Here is a 22537-nt window from a genome sequence, read left to right as displayed (position 1 = left end):
ATCAGAGAAGCAAGCCATCATTAGGCTGAAAAAACAAAACAAACCCATCAGAGATATAGCAAAAACATTAGGTGTGGCCAAAACAACTGTTTGGAACATTCTTAATAAGAAGGAATGCACCGGTGAGCTCAGCAACACCAAAAGACCCAGAAGACCACTGAAAACAACTGTGGTGGATGACCGAAGAATTCTTTCCCTGGTGAAGAAAACACCCTTCACAACAGTTGGCCAGATCAAGAACACTCTCCAGGAGGTAGGTGTATGTGTGTCAAAGTCAACAATCAAGAGAAGACTTCACCAGAGTGAATACAGAGGGTTCACCACAAGATGTAAACCATTGTGTGACTGCTGACAAAAGCAGCAGGATGAATTCTGAAGTGTTCAGGGCAATATTATCTGCTCATATTCAGCCAAATGCTCCAGAACTTATTGGACGGCGCTTCACAGTGCAGATGGACAATGACCCAAAGCATACTGCAAAAGCAACCAAAAAGTTTTTTAAGGGAAAGAAGTGGAATGTTATGCAATGGCCAAGTCAATCACCTGACCTGAATCCGATTGAGCATGCATTTTACTTGCTGAAGACAAAACTGAAGGGAAAATGCCCTAAGAACAAGCAGGAATTGAACCCAGCGTCTGGTGATGTCTATGCGTTCCAGACTTCAGGCTGTAATTGACTCCAAAGGATTTGCAACCAAATATTAAAAAGTGAAAGTTTGATTTATGATTATTATTATGTCCCATTACTTTTGGTCCCTTAACAAGTGGGAGGCACATATGCAAACTGTTGTAATTCCTACACCGTTCACCTGATTTGGATGTAAATACCCTCAAATTAAAGCTGACAGTCTGCAGGTAAAGCACATCTTGTTTGTTTCATTTCAAATCCATTGTGGTGGTGTATAGAGCCAAAAATATTATAATTGTGTCGATGTCCCAATATTTATGGACCTGACTGTATATTAGTGAATGTTACATGATGCTATGAATCATCTTATATTGTTAGGTTTGAAGTCCTTAGAAAAGAGCAAGAATGTAACTCATCTTCCCATACCCTGCATTCATTAGCCATATAACCCATTTTATCTGCTATCCTGAATCCAACAACTCCTAGGACATAGGACATAGAGGTCATTCTCTAGGCCAGGGATGCTCAAACTGTGGCCCTCCAGCTGTTGCAAAACTACAGCTCCCAGCATGCCTGGACAGCCTACAGCTATTAGGGCATGCTGGGAATTCTCATACAGCTGCATTGTTTCTGGGAAGCAGATCGCTGTTTAGATTGCCCAGATAATTTAGGTGTCCACATGAATGACTGTTTCACCAGATGACCAAGCTTTTCACTCACTCATCAGGTTATCGGCTGCACTTTTGGATGGGCAGATTATCGGGAACGAGCATTCGTAGGAATAATGGTAGTCCCTAATAATCTACCTGACAATCGGATAGTGTAAACCCGCCTACAGCCTTCCCATGCTGTGTGCTCACAGCATAATTAATACTTTTCAAGTCCACTGAAGGGGTAATGTATCTTTAAGAAAGTATTTTACATGATGGACTGTTTAGAAGAAGGGGTTGTCACTGAAGAGTTGTAAATCACTTTTTATAAAAAAAAATAATCAACTCATTTTTGTTCATACAGACCAAACCTACAGATGAGCCACAGCCAAAATACTGCATGCACAGGTGTACACAGAGCAGTGGAAGCCCCACAGCAAAAGTTATAGGGGGAGATTTACCAAAACTGGCGTAACAGAAAACTGTCTTCATTTTCCAAAGGAGCTCTGAAAAATGAAAGGTGGAATTTGATTGGCTGCTATGGGCAACTAAGACAGTTTTCCTTTACAACAGTTTTGATAAATCTCCCTCATAATTGGTCTTCTTTCCTGAAGTTGCTTCCAAAACCTTGTCTAAAGCTGGCCATTAGAAAAATGTCAGGCCAACCCACCAATTTCAGCAGGAGTGACTGACCATCTAATGTGTATGAGGGCCTCCCATCCCTCCTTCAATGGCATATGTTGGGGGATAAGGACTGGGCATTTGGATTTCAGCTCTCTGATCCCTTTGTTCTCGGAAAGATAAGCTTTGCTTTTCTCCCCGTTCAAGACACAAGCATTCGGCCAAAAGCTATCTTAGGCCGTTGTGAACTCCGGCAGTCTGTCCTGGGAAAGGAACAGACTGCCGGAGTTCACTGTATCGGGCACACCACCTCGAACCACCGCATCCTTATTCACTATAATGGAATCCAGTGGGGATCCGTCCTCTTTCCAGCATGTATGTAGGCTTTTTGCTGGACAAAAATGCTTTGTCCGGCCGAAAGCCAGCATATATGACGGATACAGTGAGTTCACAAAGCAGATGTGGACTTAGCCTAATGTGTAGGGTTGTATAGACACCTATCCCTTACAAGTTCCCTTACAGAATAAAAAAAATACCATATGACCCTCTGGTTCTATCTTTGCTTACTAGATAATAGTGTATTGATTGTGGAGTAAAAACACCCTGAGTGATAAGGAATGGGACCAAACTGTTCAACACTTGGGGATCCATAGTGACATTATGGTCTGCCTCTATTGTATCTACACCATTGAGTTGATTTCTGACTATAGCTGGTCTATCTGACCATGGGCGGATTGAGAACTAAAAATGGCCCTGGAAAAAAATCGTAAAAGTGGCCCCATGTTGTAGGTAGTTCCAAACTGACAGAAGGTGGGGCAACATAATTAGACAGGGCTAACAAAAGAAGGCCGGGCCAGCAATACTCTAATCCAGAGCACTATACCGCCCCCGCTGAATCAAATACCACAGTGCAGCACAAAATACTGCCACCTGCTGAACAGTATTCACCTGTTTAGCTGTCCTGAGGACATAGATACAGTTGAATTCAGGAGAACATCTGCGGCTGCTGGCCAGGTGCCTAAGAAAGAATCAGATCATTATGTACCTGGCTGGTGGCCAGGTACATAATGATCTGATTATGTACCTGGCTGGTGGCCGTGAGGAGGGCTTGGGTGGCCCTCCTAGGGATCGGCCCACCCGGAAATTTCCCTGCAAGGTCTATGGCCAATCCGCCCCTGTATCTGACTATAGCTGGTCTATCCTGACATTTGGGATAATAGGACAAGCATCTTACAGTTACTGAACTGAATACTGCACAGCACTTGTATGACTTTGTAGTGTTTTTTAAGTCTACTACACGTGATCATTGTCAGATATGGCAATCAAATATTCATGCAGAGAGAGTGGCCAACCCATATGAAAGATCTATGAGGCACATGTGGATTTCAAGAATGTATGTATAACTAAAGCATGGAATAACCAACATCACCAAGACAGGATGGAAATAAAAACGCGAAAAAAGAAAAGAAATTAAATAATCAAAAACATGGAACAATTTTAATATTTATCAAGTACAAACACGGCCTATGACTGTCGGATGGAACTGCAAGTGTAAACAGGTGGTGTCAGATATGGGGCAGGGGGCTGATGTCGGGCACTGCTGTGGTTTGAGATGAGCTGAAATGATAAGGGTGCTGACACACGTTCAGGTTTTTTAATGCAGTTTTTGAAGCCAAAACCAGGAGTGGATTGAAAAAAGTAGAGAAGTTGTATCTGCCCTTAATACTTTCTCTCTGGTTATGATCCACACATGATTTTGGCTTCAAAAACTGCATCAAAAAGCCTGAACGTGTTAAGCAGCATAATGGTTTATAGCAGAAGCAGGAAGTTCCACCAATGTCAAAGACTAGTGCCACTATATTTTCTGCTCTATGTACTTAATATCTGTCATTGGGATTCTATGAATTTCCTAAAGGACATAAATAAAAGGAGGTTTCTATACACTGTAAGGTATCTTTACATGGCTTGCAGTGTGCTCTGTAAACAGGATGGAAGCTAATGGCTTGGATGTTGTCCCCTTTAACATAGGAGATAATCGTCTCCTAATACAGTAGCTATGTCCCTGTCAGGGCAATCGTGAAGATATATTGTGCTGCTCCCTGACTTATCTGTTCCCCAAAACTACACAGCATGCTCATCCATCCTAGAGCTTGACCCTGATTCACCCCGACTTCCCCATAATCCCAGGTTCTGCTTTAGTGAGGTGAGGACTTGCACCTGGAGATTAGAGACGGGCGCAGGGCTGGATGCCAGGGCTGCTGTGGCAAGGGTGCGGTTGAGCAGTGGATTGGGTGGGTTAATGCTCGCTGGATGAGTTGCTTTCCAGTAGGCTTCTAGATATTCTGCCAGGTGCTCACATGCATCTTCCAGCTGGTTCTCATCCAGAATGATGTCAAACATTTCCTGTCAGTACAAGAAAGGCAAATACAGTTACTACATGGCTTCCATCCCATACAGTCAGAGCTGTCAATGAGGCAGTAAAACCAGTGCGGCAGTAATGCTTCACACTCCGAGCTCAGTTTGGAAAAGGCATTATCTATTCCTGGCCTAATGTTGCAGACTAAAATGGAAGCAATCCATTCAGGTAAAAGGAACAGATTGTGTTTGTTTATGGAACAGGAGATGGACTTGTCACAGTAGCTGAGCATTCCCTGTGTCCTACCAGGTGCGACTGCCAGGAATGCTGACACTCACCGGAGGGCACTGAGCCAGTTTATCTGCTGCCACCATCTGTACATTTAAATGCTTTGCTTGAGACTTCCCTCTGGATTTTATCAGCCTATGTAATACCTGGGGAAAGAGAAGGGAGAGAGATTCAGGAAGCTGTCGTATAGGGGAACATAGATTATCAAACAGGAAAAGTACATAAAACCTATCTACCCATAAATCAGCTCGCCAAAGTACATATGCCATATATACTGTAATAGCTCATCGCTGTACTAGTGAAGTGAAAGTCAAGTTGCCTTAAAGGGGTTGCCCCGTTAAAGGGGTTCTCCGCTTTTCCTATATTGATGACCTATCCTCAGGATAGGTCATCAATATCAGATCGGTGGAGGTCTGACTGCTGACACCCCCACCGATCATCTGTATGAAGAGAAAGCAGCTCTTGTTCTCTTCACAGTTTAGCTGATCGCTGTCGACATTGCAGAGACAAGCAGGTGTAATTACACCTCCTCCGTCCCATCCACTTGAATGAGAAGAAGTTGTAGTTACTTTCTGCCACATTAAAGTGAAAGGGGATGATGGAGCTGTACTTAACACTGTTTGCTGCTGCAATGCTGATGGCTCATACAAGCACTATGTTCTTTTCATACTGCTGATCGGTGGGGGTGCCAGCAGTCCAGACCCAGCCGTTCTGATACTAATGACCTAGCCTACAGAAAAAGGGGAGAACCTCTTTAAGACAAGTTATTCCCTATCCACAGCTGCATGTACAGTATATGTGTCATGTGAACAGTGCAAGTGTCTCTTATTGAGACATCCTTTTTCTGTTTTGCTCTGTAAGGACATACACTGTAGACAGGGGCGGACTGGGAACTAAAGGTGGCCCTGGAAAAAAAGGTAAAAGTGGCCCCATGTTGTAGGTGGGTCCAAATTGACAGAAGGCGGGACAACATAAGTAGGCAGCGCCAACAATACAATGGTGCATGGCAATATACTGCCCCAGCTGAACCAAATATAACAGTGCAGCAGAAAATATTGCCACCTGCGCTACAGTATTCAACTGTATCGCTGTCTTGAGTACATTGATAAAGTGGAATTCAGGAGGGCATCTGCGGCCATGAGGAGGGCTTGGGTGGCCCCCCCTAGGCATCGGCCCACCGGGAAACTTCCCTGTAGGGTCTATGGCCAATCCGGCCCTGACTGTAGATTTCACAGAGGGGGTTGGTGCCACCTTCTCTATAAGTGGAGAGATGGTGTTTTTAGTTTGGCAGACCCAACCTGATCATGTATTACATGCACAGAATGGTTGGCATGTAATACTACATTTTCCCTCTAGCAGGCAGTGTCAGTGTTCTGCTGTCCTCGGGCAGATTTATTGTGTTAATTGTGTCAGTGTCTTGGGTCAAACTGAAATGGGATGGATACTGAAACTGACACTCAACCCAGCAACATTAACGGGGTAAACTGTGCACATAGTGACGCTACAGCTTTAGACCTCGTGCACACAACCTCATACTTTGTGGTCCATAAATTGCAGATCTGCAAAATACGGATATTGTCAGGGTTGCATCCGCGTTTTTTGCGGACCCGATGTCTTCGATGGGTCCGTGGTCCAAATTTTGCGGTCAGGTATAGGACATGTTCTATTGCTTTATGGAACGGACAAACGTAAGCAGAAAGCACACCACAAAACGGATACAGCCTTGTGCATGAGGCCTAACACAGGACATTGCCCAAGGATAATGTATATAGAGAACTCTATTACAAACATTTCAGCAGCAATATATACTCACCTTAGGAGAAGTGATCTTAATATACACAATAATTGGTGCCAGTGAAGTTTTGGCCAGCTGGGCTGGGTGGTTAATTGTGTCAGCGTCAAGTGCCACCAGTTGCAGCGTTCTAGCCAACTCAAAAATGCGCTCAATCTCACTCTGCACCTCCGCTATACCCGAGGAGAAATAGCACAAACAGTCTCAGTTAAGGTACATAACAGCATAAAATAGTATGAGAAATGAGGGAGAAAAAAGAATAATGTAAGATAACAGAGAGTTATAAAATATATTGTAAAAGATTATACACCACTAGAAAAAAAACTTTATTAAAGGGAGTCTGTCACCTACTGGCCACGATTTAAACTGATTATAAAGCTGTGTTGGACACAAGTACACAACACTAATGTTACCTTTGTTTCATTTGTGAGAGTTTACAAAGCGCCAAAAATCTAGTTTTAATTAAAGATATGCAAATGAGCCACTGCAAGTGTCCAGGGGTGGCTCGCTTACTGAAAGTGCCCAGGGGCAGCTCGCTTGCTGCAAGTGCCCAGGTCACCCCCCCCCCACGGTCTTACTCGTGCCTAACTCCTCCCCTGTGTATCCTCCGACCAGCCCTGTTATGCTTGTTATTCTATTTTTGATTTTTGTCAAAATCCAGCAGGTCCTACTGAACGAAGATAGAAGGATCTTCTATCTTCATTCAGAAGAAACTGCGCTGACATCACCGCGCTCACCACCTGGTGAGCGCGATTACGTCATCAAAGGTCCTTTTGCAGGTCCTGAAAGAAGACGATGCCGGCTGCGCGATCAAGTGGATGAGGGGAGTTATGTTTCTATTATTTTTTAACCCTCAATTGACATTATACTTGGCATTCTGTATTAAGAATGCTATTATTTTTCATTATAACCATGTTATAATGGAAAATAATAAAATCTATAGAACACCAGTGAATACACCGCCTAAGCACCAGTGAGCGCTTTACTGACGTCACCTGGAGGTGAAATCTGTGTCACCCAGTCAGGTGCTTGGGCGCCACTGAGTGCTGTCATAGTGCAATTCTGACTGGGTACGGTTGGTGTGCTGCTACAGAGCACATGGTACCACGTTCCGTTGATGTGACGGCCTGTATTACCAGGGTCTGTTTAGGACGCCTTTCTACCATTTGTGGATGTCAGATAGTGTAGTCAGAGATTGGACGCTGCTGGTAATGTCCTCGTTCGCTCTGACCCTAGCTTCCCTCAAGGTGCTATAGGGTATGCTCCATCTGACACCAGTTAAAGATCATCCTATATACTACTCTGTATTTGTCCTCGCAGGTTCATTGCCAAATCTTAAGTGTAGCTACCCCTCACCTATGGGGGCTATAACACTCCGCGAGTGCCACTGAGTCCAGGGAACTTCGTAAGTTTTGAGGCCTGTGATTGGGTGCCACTCCTACTTTTATAAGATAATACCAATAAAGATGTATTATTTTGTTCTCTTTTAGCGTCTATACAGGCAGTGACACTTTTTCCGCAGTCACCCCATTCACAGCTCCTACTCCAAGTCCCTGACATTTTTAACCCCCTACTAGATCATATACTAGATTTTTCACTCCAATCCTGATGCTTCTTTGTGCCCATATTCATCATTTCATTCTTTACTGCCACCCCTCAGTTGTCTGGAGCACTTACCAAGACTGGAGCGTGTGTTAGACCTCTCCATGATGTTGTGCTTGCTGGGATTGTTCAGGACGGAACGTTTGGCGAGAGAGATGTCTGCGGTGACCCGAGTGATGGAAATCCTGATTGAAAAACCATAACGACAAATTAGAAAATGGCAGAATAGCGCTTGCACATATATCATATGTATGCTTCTTGACACCATTTTTTGCATGTTCTGGTTGACAGAAGAGTGAAATGTGACAGATGCAATAATTGATTCATAGGGCAACATTTCTTAGGTATCTCAGCTAAAGCTGGCCATGCACTTGAGATAATGATCGGCCACTAGTCATCTGTGTAATGGTTCGTATGAATGATCCCACCAGCAACATGCCAGACTAAACTGGCCGACCATGGAGACAGTTTTTGATTTTTATTTTACCCCCTTAAGCACAATGGCAAATGATCAAGCAAAATCCCATCTCGGCCACCTCGTATCTGCGCTGCAGCGCTGGTGATGTGATGGAAAAATGAATGAAGCCAGCAAAGGACAATGTTCCTCAAAAGTTTATATCAGCCCCAGATGTCCTTATTTGCAGTTCACAATGTGATAAAGAAGTATGCATTCATCTAATAATTAACGTCACACATGTATTGTGGTGGGGGCGGCTGTGGTCTTGTAAAATGAATTCAACATTGCCACATTCGTTGCTAAATGGCTCATTTATTGCAGCTTCATAAATATTGGCTCTTTCCACAAAATAGCTGTGTTCTTTGTGTTAGATGTGTTTATTAAAGGAGACTATGTATGAAATCTGAGGCTGTGAAGAGGTACACGAAGCCCCAAAGAGGTTGGAGAGATTTACTAAAGACTTTAGCAGACACCCCATGAATATGGCCAAGTCTCCCTGTTTATCACACTGTACATGATAAGGACATTTTGGGCATAATCTGATATACAGTTGTCATGGTAGAATTTTTGTATGATCCCTAAATGAGGGATCTAACCATTTTATCTGCGATGCTCCAAATCGTAAAATTCAGTCTAGGGGTAAAAGAATGAGAAATCATAATTTATGGTGGTATATGAGTCTTCCTTTTGTGACCCCAAACTTCATAATATCCCTTTTATTAGCATACGCATGGGTTTTACCCTACTATATCAAAGTGAAGGGGTAAATGCGTGGCCAGGAACACATGGTTTCATCAGGAGTTGAATTCCAGCCTGGATCTCAGCATTTCATCTGCTTTTCTACTTCTAGTTCATTAACTTTATTGAATTTACCATCCATTTAGTTTTAAAGTATTTAAAAAAGAACCTATCCTTTCCAGTGTCTTAAAAGCCAAGTGGAAGGTGGCTAGGCTGCCGAACGAGATGGCTGCTTGAGTGAAGAGCTCCTGCACCTCAGCAACTATAATCTAGCCTGCTCGTTTCTATCCACTGCAAAAGCTTCAATCTCCTACCTTCCCAGATGCTTTACTCCTCTGCAGTCACAATGGGGAAATCGAGGAAGCACCTGCAAAAGCTGCAGGATGGGAATCTTGAGAATTACTTTGACTGGGGACGGTCTAAAGATGGCGCCGAGGGTACAGACAGGCCGGCACTGGGATCCCCCATTAGCGCGATGTCACCAGCGTTCACAGCCCGCTCACCCTCCCCACCGATTCTACCAGGTAGTACTGACCTGTCGCATGTGTCTCCCCCGTCGCTTCCACCGACTCCAGAGGAAGCCAGAGTCCTGCAGCACAGCATACAGGGGATCCAAGATGGCGCCCGTTCTCTGGCGCAGCAGGAGCAGCCGCTCAGCCTCCATCGCCAGCAAACGAGTCAGCGGCAACTGAGTGAGTACACCCCGCATATTACTGCGCCCCTGGACCCATTTCAATCACTCCCTACCTCAGATAAGCCAGTCACTGAGGATTCGCTTAAGAACATGCTTCTTGCCCTGAAATCTTCCCTGCAGGCAGACATAGCAGGACTGATTAACCCTCTATCCGCCAGGCTGCAATCCACAGAAGATAAAGTGCAGCATGTGGAGGTGAAAATGGGCGAATTTGCCGAATCACAAAACGCCATAATCGATGCCCATAACGCCATGGCTGATGAGCTGGAGGCTATTAAATGGAAAATGGCGGATCTAGAGGACCGTTCCAGACGGAACAATGTTAAATTTAGGGGTATTCCTGAGGATGTAGCCCCACAAGATCTGCAAACGTATCTCAATGGGCTAATAAAAGCTTTATTGCCACAAATCCCAATCCCGGATATGATCATTGATAGAGCACACAGGCTACCCAAACCTCCTCATCTGGGCCCTATTATACCGCGTGATACCTTGGCGCGTATTCACTTCTTCCATACCAAAGAAGCAATTATGGCTGCAGCAAGAAATAAAACTGCACTACCTGCGCCGTATCAGAAGATTAAACTATTCACAGACCTCTCTATGGTCACCCTCCGTCGACGCAGAGCACTTCAACCTTTCACAACAGCCCTCAGGGATAATGACTTTCCATACAAATGGGGCTAAAGATCCTCGTCCGTAAAAATGGGCAAACGCACGCCATCAAAACCCTGGAAGAAGGAAAGCAATTGCTTCATCTCTTGCAGATTCCACTGTCCTCCAGCAATGTGGGAACTGACCCCACCACCAAAGCTTCTGAGGATCCACTTATAATGGAGAGCTGAACCCTGGAGCCCAGTAAACAAGAACTTTTCAATGGAGCTGAATAGCTTTGCTTCTCACCATATTGGGACTCCCTGTGTTTTTATGTTCGGGCGCTAAACCAGCTGAGTCCATATAAATGGGTGCAGGTCCCTCTGTCACCATCACCCTTTTGAATTTTCCTCAATCTAGTGTTGAACTTTCGCCCTGTCTTCACTTAGACGGTTATATTTGTCTTGTTCAATACCTACTAAGCCTTAGACGAATACTTAAGCTACACTTGTTGTTTGTTACTCTCTCCTTCCTCCCTCTTTCCTCCCTCTCTTCCCCTCGTTTTTGTACCACAAGTGCCTGCAGTCCCTGCCTCATTGATATTGAATTCTAGTACGGTGTTCTCACACCAAAATCTAAATTGATAGCTTCCTTTTGACATCATGGGTCTTAAAATCATGTCCCTTAATGTTAAAAGCTTGAACTGCCCTCAGAAAAGGTCTTATATGTGGAAAGAAGCTTTAACAGCTAATGTTGACGTTTTGTGTATTCAGGAGACTCACCTACTACAAGCAGATGCTGACAGAGTGCGCCATCGCCTATTTCCTGAGGTCCTGCATTCACATTGTAACAAGAAAAAGAGAGGTACCCTGATTGCGATAAAAAGCACTGTCGCCTACACTCACATCAAATCTAAAATTGACCCACAAGGTCGATATATTATCCTAGTCTGCTCCATCAATAACATTACATATACAGGGAGTGCAGAATTATTAGGCAAGTTGTATTTTTGAGGATTAATTTTATTATTGAACAACAACCATGTTCTCAATGAACCCAAAAAACTCATTAATATCAAAGCTGAATATTTTTGGAAGTAGTTTTTAGTTTGTTTTTAGTTTTAGCTATTTTAGGGGGATATCTGTGTGTGCAGGTGACTATTACTGTGCATAATTATTAGGTAACTTAACAAAAAACAAATATATACCCATTTCAATTATTTATTTTTACCAGTGAAACCAATATAACATCTCAACATTCACAAATATACATTTCTGACATTCAAAAACAAAACAAAAACAAATCAGTGACCAATATAGCCACCTTTCTTTGCAAGGACACTCAAAAGCCTGCCATCCATGGATTCTGTCAGTGTTTTGATCTGTTCACCATCAACATTGCATGCAGCAGCAACCACAGCCTCCCAGACACTGTTCAGAGAGGTGTACTGTTTTCCCTCCTTGTAAATCTCACATTTGACGATGGACCACAGGTTCTCAATGGGGTTCAGATCAGGTGAACAAGGAGGCCATGTCATTAGATTTTCTTCTTTTATACCCTTTCTTGCCAGCCACGCTGTGGAGTACTTGGACGCGTGTGATGGAGCATTGTCCTGCATGAAAATCATGTTTTTCTTGAAGGATGCAGACTTCTTCCTGTACCACTGCTTGAAGAAGGTGTCTTCCAGAAACTGGCAGTAGGACTGGGAGTTGAGCTTGACTCCATCCTCAACCCGAAAAGGCCCCACAAGCTCATCTTTGATGATACCAGCCCAAACCAGTACTCCACCTCCACCTTGCTGGCATCTGAGTCGGACTGGAGCTCTCTGCCCTTTACCAATCCAGCCACGGGCCCATCCATCTGGCCCATCAAGACTCACTCTCATTTCATCAGTCCATAAAACCTTAGAAAAATCAGTCTTGAGATATTTCTTGGCCCAGTCTTGACGTTTCAGCTTGTGTGTCTTGTTCAGTGGTGGTCGTCTTTCAGCCTTTCTTACCTTGGCCATGTCTCTGAGTATTGCACACCTTGTGCTTTTGGGCACTCCAGTGATGTTGCAGCTCTGAAATATGGCCAAACTGGTGGCAAGTGGCATCTTGGCAGCTGCACGCTTGACTTTTCTCAGTTCATGGGCAGTTATTTTGCGCCTTGGTTTTTCCACACGCTTCTTGCGACCCTGTTGACTATTTTGAATGAAACGCTTGATTGTTCGATGATCACGCTTCAGAAGCTTTGCAATTTTAAGAGTGCTGCATCCCTCTGCAAGATATCTCACTATTTTTGACTTTTCTGAGCCTGTCAAGTCCTTCTTTTGACCCATTTTGCCAAAGGAAAGGAAGTTGCCTAATAATTATGCACACCTAATATAGGGTGTTGATGTCATTAGACCACACCCCTTCTCATTACAGAGATGCACATCACCTAATATGCTTAATTGGTAGTAGGCTTTCGAGCCTATACAGCTTGGAGTAAGACAACATGCATAAAGAGGATGATGTGGTCAAAATACTCATTTGCCTAATAATTCTGCACGCAGTGTACGCTTGTTAACCTATATGCCCCCAATTCACACCAGCTAGCTTTTTTACATAAACTGGTGCGCAACGTGAACAGGCTTAAACAAGAGAAATTGATTGTATGCGGGGATTTCAATACTGTTCTGCATCCCAATATCGATTCCTCATTTTCCGCCAGACGCTCTGACGCGGGAGTTGCCACTTTCCTGCAATCTGAGGGTCTCACGGATGTGTGGAGAGCGCAACACAGCCTTGAGAGAGACTATACCTTTTTCTCTCCAATACACATGTCTTACTCAAGAATAGACATGTTTATGGTAGACCACACAACCTTACTTCATACTATTTCAACTGATATTGGCCTCATTAAATGGTCTGACCACGCCCCGATTACTATCACTCTAGAAGAGCAATTTCAATCCGCTAGACCCCCTATTTGGAGGAATAATACATTTCTCTTCAATAACCCAACCCATATCTCTGAGCTTTCTACACAGTTAAATGAATACTTCCATTTTAATAATGGTTCGGTTTCTAATAAATTTATCTTATGGCAAGCCCATAAAGCTTATATACGAGGCTCTCTAATTAAACTGAACTCTATTGTGAGAAAACGCAGAGAACAGGACATTACACAAACCTTAGAATGTATCGCCAGACTGGAGGCAACTAATAAACCGGCCCCAACAGATCAGTGCTCCAATGAGCTTAGAGAAGCACGTAACAAGCTTAGTAGCCTACTTCTTCAAAACTATCACAAATCTCTCTTAAGGCTCCGCTCTAAATACTATCACCAAAGCAATAAAGCTGGCAGACTTCTAGCACAACAACTAAAATCTCAACAATCAAAATCTAAAATTCCATATCTGTTACATCCCGAGAATAAAGCAAAACTGGTTGACCCCCGAGAGATTGCTAACCAATTTAAATTGTATTATCAATCGCTTTATAATTTGAAGGAGACCACTCCTCTCCCCGGCGACTACTCTTCTTTGGTGGAGAATTTCCTCACCCACGCATCTCTCCCGACTCTCTCTCAAACACAATTGCATTCCCTCAATGCACAAATTTCGCTAGCTGAAATTAATAAAGTTATCAAATCCCTTAAGATAGGTAAGTCCCCAGGTCCGGATGGACTCTCTAATGAATATTTTCGCCACTTCCAGAGCACTCTTGCTCCTTACATGCTTGAAATATTTCAATTAGTGCAAGAAGGTCATCCTTTTCCCTCAGATATGTTAGAAGCGCTAATAGTCACTATCCCGAAACTAGGAAAAACCCCAGATGTTCCTCAGAACTTCCGCCCCATCTCGCTGCTTAATTCAGACATAAAGATTTTCGCAAAAATTATTGCCAATAGGTTAGCTCCACTCCTCCCCTCTCTGATTCACCCCGACCAAACTGGGTTTGTGAATGGCCGACTAGCGTCTGACAACACTAGAAGGATCGTTGACTTATTTAATTATGCTGAAATACATAGCCTCCCAATGCTTGCAATTACATTAGATGCGGAAAAGGCATTTGACCGCCTGCATTGGGACTACACATTTTCTGCTCTCCGTCAGATGGGTTTCACAGGACATATTCTGCAGACTATCTCGAGCTTATATTCATCTCCATCCGCGAAAGTCTGGGTTAATGGTGTAGTGTCAGATCCGTTTAAAATTACTAATGGAACCAGACAGGGATGCCCCCTATCCCCCTTATTGTTTATCTTAGCATTGGAACCCCTAGCTCAATCCATAAGAAACTCACCTTCAATAGCCGGAATGGAAATAGGAGGCAGATCCCATAAGATCACACTCTATGCGGATGACATCATCCTTACGTTAACCAACCCCAGTAACTCGTTGGACGCTGCTCTAGATATTATTTCACAGTATGGGTCCTTTTCCTACTATAAAATAAATAACGCCAAATCTCAAGCCTTACCTATCAATATTCCGCCAAGTGAGGTCACCTCCCTGAAATCCTCCCAAGACTTAGACTGGCAAACTTCTGAAATCCCATACCTAGGAGTCAAAATAACCTTTCCTTGCTCCTTACTTTATAGTAGAAATTATCTCCCCCTTCTTGATACCATGATAAAAGACCTTAACAGCTTTTCTATGATGGCTGTATCCTGGGTAGGTAGAGTAGCAGCTTTTCAAATGATGACACTCCCCAAATTTATTTACATATTTCGAGCCCTCCCGATCCCAATCCCTATGACATTCTTTAAAAAAGCGCAGATGACCTTGGGTAAATACATTTGGGGTCCGACCAAGCCGAGAGTAGCACGGACACTATTGTCCAAAAAGAAGCAAGTGGGTGGACTAGGCCTCCCAGATATTAGAGATTATTTTCAAGCAGTGGCGCTCTCCTTTGCCCGTGAATGGTGGTCCCCGAATGACAATAAGGCCTGGATCCAGATTGAACAACACACCATAAAAAGAGCTTCATTGAAGGATTACTTGATCCATCTATTGTGGAGTTCAACAAGACCCAGTGGAGGGCTATTGACGATGAGACTAGTTAGCAGCCTGTGGTCCTCCATACATAAAATACAAAGTGATAAGGTGGCCACTCTCCTCCCACATGCCACTTTAGGAACAATAGAACTGACTATCCCTGACATCAACTTGACAGTCTGGCGAGAGAGGGGAATTACTTCTGTCTCTCAGATTATGTCGAATGACTGTCTTCTCCCCTTTGAATCCATCCATCGCCTGTTCACGTTGCCGCATACAGAATTCTACAACTTCCTTAGAATCAGACATTTCATTGCCAAGATCACACAAAGCCCACCCTCCATAAATTCAGACATATGGAGACTGTTCCATTCTCCGTCTCTTTTTAAAAAGCATACTACGCGTTAGGCTACATTCACACGTCCGTATTTTTCTACATCCCGATTTTCGGTCCGTTTTTTGCGGATCCGTTGTTCCTGAAAATGTTTCCGTATGTCATCCGTTTTTTGCGGATCCGCAAAAAACGGAAACATGTGAAAACTCAAATCCGACAGTATATTCTAACACAGAGGCGTTCCCATGGTGATGGGGACGCTTCTAGTTAGAATATACTGAGAACGGTGTACATGACTGCCCCCTGCTGCCTGGCAGCACCCGATCTCTTACAGGGGGCTGTGATCCGCACAATTATTGTGCGAATCATAGCCCCCTGTGAGAGATCAGGTGCTGCCAGGCAGGAGGGGGCAGACCCCCTCCCTCCCCTGTATTAAATGTGACTAGTGCGGCCCCCCCCTCTATATTCATTGGTGGCCAGTGCGGATGTGACCAGTGCGGCCTCACCTCTTCCCCCCCCCATCATTGGTGGCAGTGTGGATTCCCAGTATTAATAAATGTGCCCAGTGCGGTCTCACCTCTCCCCCCCCCCCTTCCCCATCATCGGTGGCAGTGCGGATTCCCAGTATTAATAAATGTGCCCACTGCGGTCTCACCTCTCCACCTCTCCCCCCCCCCCCCCCATCATTGGTGGCAGCGGAGAGTACCGATCGGAGTCCCAGTTTAAATCGCTGGGGCTCCGATCGGTTACTATGGCAGCCAAGACGCTATTGCAGTCTTGGCTGCCATGGTTACTTAGCAATAAATACAAGCATTATACTTACCTGCGACTGCGAGCTGCGATGTCTGACCGGCCGGGAGCTCCTCCTACTTGTAAGTGAAAGGTCTGTGCGGCGCATTGCTTTTAGCACAGACCTGTCACTTACCAGTAGGAGGAGCTCCCGGCCGGACACACATCGCAGCTCGCAGTCGCAGGTAAGTATAATGCTTGTAATTATTGCTAAGTAACCATGGCAGCCAAGACTGCAATAGCGTCTTGGCTGCCATGGTAACCGATCGGAGCCCCAGCGATTTAAACTGGGACTCCGATCGGTACTCTCCGCTGCCACCAATGATGGGGGGGGGGGGGGGAAGAGGTGAGACCGCACTGGGCACATTTATTAATACTGGGAATCCGCACTGGCCACCGATGATGGGGGAGGGGGGGGGAGAGGTGAGACCGCACTGGGCACATTTATTAATACTGGGAATCCGCACTGGCCACCGATGATGGGGGGGGGGGGAGAGGGGAGGCCGCACTGGGCACATTTAATACTGGGGAGGGAGGGGGGTCTGCCCCCTGCTGCCTGGCAGCCCCTGATCTCTTATAGGGGGCTATGATATGCACAATTAACCCCTCAGGCGCAGCACCTGAGGGGTTAATTGTGCAGATCACAGCCCCCTGTAAGAGATCGGGTGTTGCCAGGCAGCAGGGGGCAGTCATGTACACCGTTCTCAGTATATTCTAACTAGAAGCGTCCCCATCACCATGGGAACGCCTCTGTGTTAGAATATACTGTCGGATCTGAGTTTTTCACGAAGTGAAAAATCAGATCTGTAGAAAACTTACTGGGAATCCGCACTGCCGCACTGGCCACCAATGAATATAGAGGGAGGGGGGCCGCACTGGTCACATTTAATACTGGGGAGGAAGCCTAATTTCCAGGAACGGAATCCGCATAAAACGGATGACATACGTAATGACATACGAATGTCTTCCGTTTTTTGCGGATCCATTGACTTTGTATTGGTCCAGGATCCGATTTTTGCGGAAAAGAATAGGACATGTTTTATATTTTTTCGGACATGCGGAACGGAACAACGGAAACGGACAGCACACATTATGCTGTCCGATTTTTTCCAGGACCCATTGAAAATGAATGGGTCCAGATCTGGTCCTGATCTGTTCCTGAAAAAATGGAACAGATCAGGAAAGAAAAAACGGACGTGTGAATGGACCCTTATGTGTATGATGTTCTGGGGGATAAAACTACTTTTACCAAAACTTTACCTATCAAAAAATGGGAAACAGAGTTGGGGGAAACCTTTCTAGATACACATTGGTCTCAAGCTATTAGATTCCTAACATCCAATTTCAAATGTGTTTCCCACTACGAAGCAGGGCTGAAGACCCTCTTGCATTGGTATTTCACTCCACAGAGACTAAGCAGAATTTACCCTTCATCCTCCCCACAATGCTGGAGGGAATGTGGAGCTAAAGGCTCATTACTCCATATATTATGGACATGCCCCACACTTACCCCATACTGGCGCAGTGTTTTTGATCTGATCACGGAGATAACCTCCCAGGTTGTTGACCCCTGTCCTGAATTGGCTCTCTTATTTTTAGGCATACACAATATCCCCCCTGAGAGCAGGAACCTAGTTGGACACATCCTACTTAGTGCTAAATTGGTTATCACACGTTATTGGAAACAAACAGTTTCGCCAAATATAGCAGAGGTTATTCTAGAGATTAACAAATCCTGTAGGTATGAAAGTCTAGTACCCTATACGATTATACCCCTAAAATCTAGGCTACTCACCTGGAGCCCATGGCTCAAGAACTCTAACTACTCAACCTGAACCACAGAAGATTCCTAGGCCTGAATTGAAACTAGAGCATAGCAATATGAACAAGATAGAAGGGCCCTGTGAATCAAGACAAACTGAGATTAGACTTCCTCACTTCCCCCTCTTTCCCTCCTGGTCTTCCCTCTCCCCTCTTTACCCTTTTATATTTTGATATTAAGGTCCAAATGTTGAGGACCCTACTCTTATACTATTATGCAAACTGCAAACCATTGATGTATACAAATGTTTTTTTTCAGCAAGCCTATTGTATAGGCGTATATTGTTATGTTTTCTAATTTTGCAAACTATGGCTCAACTTGCCAACCATTGAAAACACTAATAAAAAAAGATTTACTCTAAAAGCCAAGTGGAAGTACACACCATCAATATGGCACACAATAGCACACACTGGTGTACCATAAAATTCCCCCAATATGCCATCAATCATTTGTATGGAAATATCTTTTGCTGCAGCGCTGCTGAGAATGGTGTCATCTGCTGAAAATGTTTAAGACGTTGCGGTAAATTTTGTAACTTAGATCAGGGGCGTAGCTATAGGGTTTGCAGAAGTAGCAGTCACTACTGGGCCCAGGAGCCTGAGGGGGCCCAAAGACCCTTGTGCCGCATAAGAAGACATCAGTATTATAGAAAGTGCATGCTGGTCAAGCTGCACCTCTGGCTGGAGGGAAAGGGTTAGGGCAAGAATTTAGAATGGGGGGGGGCGCCATTAAAATTTTTGCTGCAGGCAGCACGAAGGCTATGTGCTCCCCTGCCCCTGGCTACAAAGTTCTGAGGGAAGGGGGCCCAAGCTGAACTCCTGCACCAGGGCCCATGAGCCTTTAGCTACGCCCCTGACTTAGATGAACGGTAGTACAATAGGCTTAGTCTCATGTAAATTGGTAATTAAAGGGGTTGTCTGAGTATTTAACCACCTCCGGACCGCCTAACGCACGGATGCGTCCGGAAGGTGGTTGATTCATTCCTCCTGGACGCATCCGTGCGTCATCTCGCGAGACGCGAGATTTCGGTCAGAGCCGGCCCGCGCATGCGCATCGCGGGCCGGCAAAAGTTAAAGTACAAGTTCGTCACCAGCCTGCCAGCAACGATCATTGGCTGGCAGGCTGACGATTTTCAAAAAAATGAATCACAAGCCGTATAACAGATCATATTAGTAAATATGATCTGTTATATGGCTTGTCTGCTCCTCTGCTGGTCCTTTTCGTCGGTTGGATCCAGCAGAGGAGCAGAGATCACAGTGAGTAGCACCAACAGTACACTTTAGCCCCAGATCACCCCCCTGCACCCCAATTAACCCTTTGATCACCCCTTTGATCGCCCCTGTCAATCACTAGTGAAAGGAAAAAAGTGATCAGTGTAAACTGTCACTTTTTTTTTTCACTGGTATTGACTGTTAGGTTTTAGGAATAGTTTAGGCCCCTTGGTTGGGTAGTTTAGGGATCAGTTAGCACCCAGCCCACCGCACCGCAGTCACTTATTCGCTGTTTAGCGTATTGCTAATCACCATTTGTACTTTTATAGTATCTGTAAGTGATCAAAACTGATCACGGTCAGATCTATAATAGTATTAGTGTCACCTTAGCTCGCCCTCCACCCAAAACGCAGTGTTTGCCCGATCAGGCCTGATCGGTCGCCCACACGTGCGTTCACCCATGAACGCCCCACCGCAGTGCCCAAAAAGTTCTGATATTTTTTATCAACCGCAGCGGCCTCCGGTACTTCGCTAGCCTCCCATTTGTAAGACAGGCTTGCTTTTTTTCTTGGGTAGTCTCAGGGAATACCCCTAAATTTAGTTGCCCAAATGTCAAACAGGGGGTATTCTTCTGAAGAGGCCTACAGGATTCTGACCCAGTCGGATGAGGAGTGGGAACCCTCATCTGATGAATCTAGCGGGTCAGAATATGAACCTGTAGAAAGCAGTGGCTCTCTGACCCAAAGTTCGGACGAGGAGGCTGAGGTCCCTGATAGCACCAGGCGTACCCGGCCCCGTGTCGCTAGACCACAGGTTGCGCAGGATCCGCTTCAAGAGCAGCAGAGTGGGGCTGGCGCTGTCGGATCACGTGGTGAGGCATACACCAGCAGCGCAGCCCTTCCTGGACCTAGTACCAGCACTGCCGTACAACATGGTGAAGTAGCGAGCACCAGAAGGGCAGTTGAAGCTGGTACGGCGGCACGTGCAGTAGTTACCCCGTCGCAGCAACCTCACAGACAGGCCCGTAGAGCCCCTAGAATCCCTGAGGTGCTGGCAAACCCTGATTGGCAGTCACCAACTTCAGCCGCACCATTAGTTCCCCCTTTCACCGCCCAGTCTGGAGTTCGGGTTGAGACGGCTCAGATCGGTTCGGCCCTGGGATTTTTTGAGCTGTTCTTGACTGCGGAGCTCTTAGACTTAGTTGTGGCAGAAACAAATCGGTATGCCACGCAATTTATAACCGCCAACCCGGGAAGCTTTTATGCCCAGCCTTTCCGGTGGAAACCAGTCCAAGTTTCCGAAATTAAAATTTTTCTGGGCCTTCTCCTCAACATGGGTCTAACTAAAAAGCATGAATTGCGGTCATATTGGTCCACGAACCCAATTCATCACATGCCCATGTTCTCTGCTGCTATGTCCAGGACACGATTTGAGACCATCCTGCGTTTCCTGCATTTTAGCGACAACACCACCTCCCGTCCCAGAGGCCACCCAGCTTTTGACCGGCTCCACAAAATTCGGCCCCTCATAGACCATTTCAACCAGAAATTTGCAGATTTGTATACCCCAGAGCAAAACATCTGCATAGACGAGTCCCTAATACATTTTACCGGGCGCCTTGGCTTCAAACAATACATCCCAAGCAAGCGTGCCCGGTATGGGGTCAAATTGTATAAGCTCTGTGAAAGGGCCACAGGCTATACCCACAAATTTTGTGTCTATGAGGGAAAAGATCAGACCCTGGAGCCGGTCGGTTGCCCTGACTACCTGGGGAGCAGTGGGAAGACAGTCTGGGACTTGGTGTCACCCTTATTCAGTAAGGGGTACCATCTTTATGTGGACAATTTCTACACAAGTGTGTCCCTCTTTAGGCATTTGTTTCTAGAACAGATTTGCGCCTGTGGCCCCGTGCGACCTAGTCGCCGGGGCTTCCCCAAACGGCTCGTTACCACCCGTCTTGCAAGGGGGGAGAGGGCTGCCTTGTGTAACCAAGAACTGCTCGCGGTGAAATGGAGAGACAAGCGTGACGTTTACATGCTCTCCTCCATTCACGCAGACACGACAATACAAATTGAGCGAGCAACCCATGTCATTGAAAAGCCCCTCTCAGTCCACGACTATAATGCGCTCATGGGAGGGGTGGACTTAAATGACCAGATGTTGTCTCCGTATTTAGTGTCCCGCAGAACCAGACGCTGGTATAAGAAGGTGTCTGTATATTTGATTCAATTGGCTCTGTATAATAGTTTTGTTCTCTACAGTAAGGCTGGGAGAACACGATCCTTCCTCAAATTTCAGGAAGAGATCATCGAGAACCTCCTGTATCCAGAAGGTTCCGTGGCCCCATCCACCAGTGTAGTTAGCCGTCTACACGAGCGACATTTCCCCAATGTCGTTGCCGGTACCTCAACCCAACCGTCACCCCGAAAAAGATGTCGTGTCTGTAGCAGGAGTGGAATAAGGCGTGACACCCGCTATTTCTGTCCTGATTGTCCTGACCACTCTGCCCTATGCTTAGGGGAGTGTTTCCGGAAGTACCACACACAGGTACACCTAGCATAGGGATCACATCTCACCAGGACAGGCACACAGGGCTATTAGGGCCCATTCACTCACAGCTGCTGCAAACGTCTCCTTTCACATGGGACAAAGTGCATAACGCACTTCGCCACATCTTTGGGCGATTTGCGCTTTGCACATTGACCCATGGGGAAGGAGAGGTTTGTTCTATAAAGGTAAAAAAACAAACAAAAAAAAAAAAACACCAGTAAGCAAAAAGGTTAATGTTCATTTCAAAAAGTTAAAGTTTATATGTTCTGTTCCAAAGTTAATAAAATTATTGAGTTGCGGCCTGGTTTTTTCTTTTTTTTTTTTTACCTTCCAGGTGGACCAACCGATCGACTAGCTGCAGCACTGATGTGCATTCTGACAGAAGCATTGCGCTGCTGTCAGATTACACGCAAGTCGGTGTATGCGGCGCTGCAAGACGAGATTT

At 45.3% G+C, this 22537-nt stretch overlaps 1 protein-coding gene across 5 annotated transcripts in view; it reads right to left on the bottom strand.

The window, feature by feature from the left end:
* Window positions 1-3390: 3390 nt before the first annotated feature.
* Window positions 3391-22537, bottom strand: part of CACNB1 (calcium voltage-gated channel auxiliary subunit beta 1) — a 127667-nt gene continuing 108520 nt past the window's right edge. For 4 of the 5 annotated variants that reach the window (XM_040437081.1, XM_040437084.1, XM_040437083.1 and 1 more), the window contains 4 exons: window positions 8013-8122; window positions 6357-6508; window positions 4594-4689; window positions 4021-4302 (listed from right to left, as the gene is read on the bottom strand). In XM_040437081.1, the coding sequence (XP_040293015.1) occupies window positions 4021-4302; window positions 4594-4689; window positions 6357-6508; window positions 8013-8122 (640 nt within the window). Of the gene's footprint in view, window positions 4303-4593; window positions 4690-6356; window positions 6509-8012; window positions 8123-22537 lie in introns of all 5 variants that reach the window. The other variant, XM_040437080.1, reaches the window with a different exon arrangement.

Source organism: Bufo bufo, chromosome 6, assembly GCF_905171765.1.
Source record: "Bufo bufo chromosome 6, aBufBuf1.1, whole genome shotgun sequence".
Taxonomy (NCBI): Eukaryota; Metazoa; Chordata; class Amphibia; order Anura; family Bufonidae; genus Bufo; species Bufo bufo.
The sequence above is the reverse complement of the archived record's forward strand: the minus strand, read 5'-3'. Positions and strand labels throughout refer to the sequence as shown.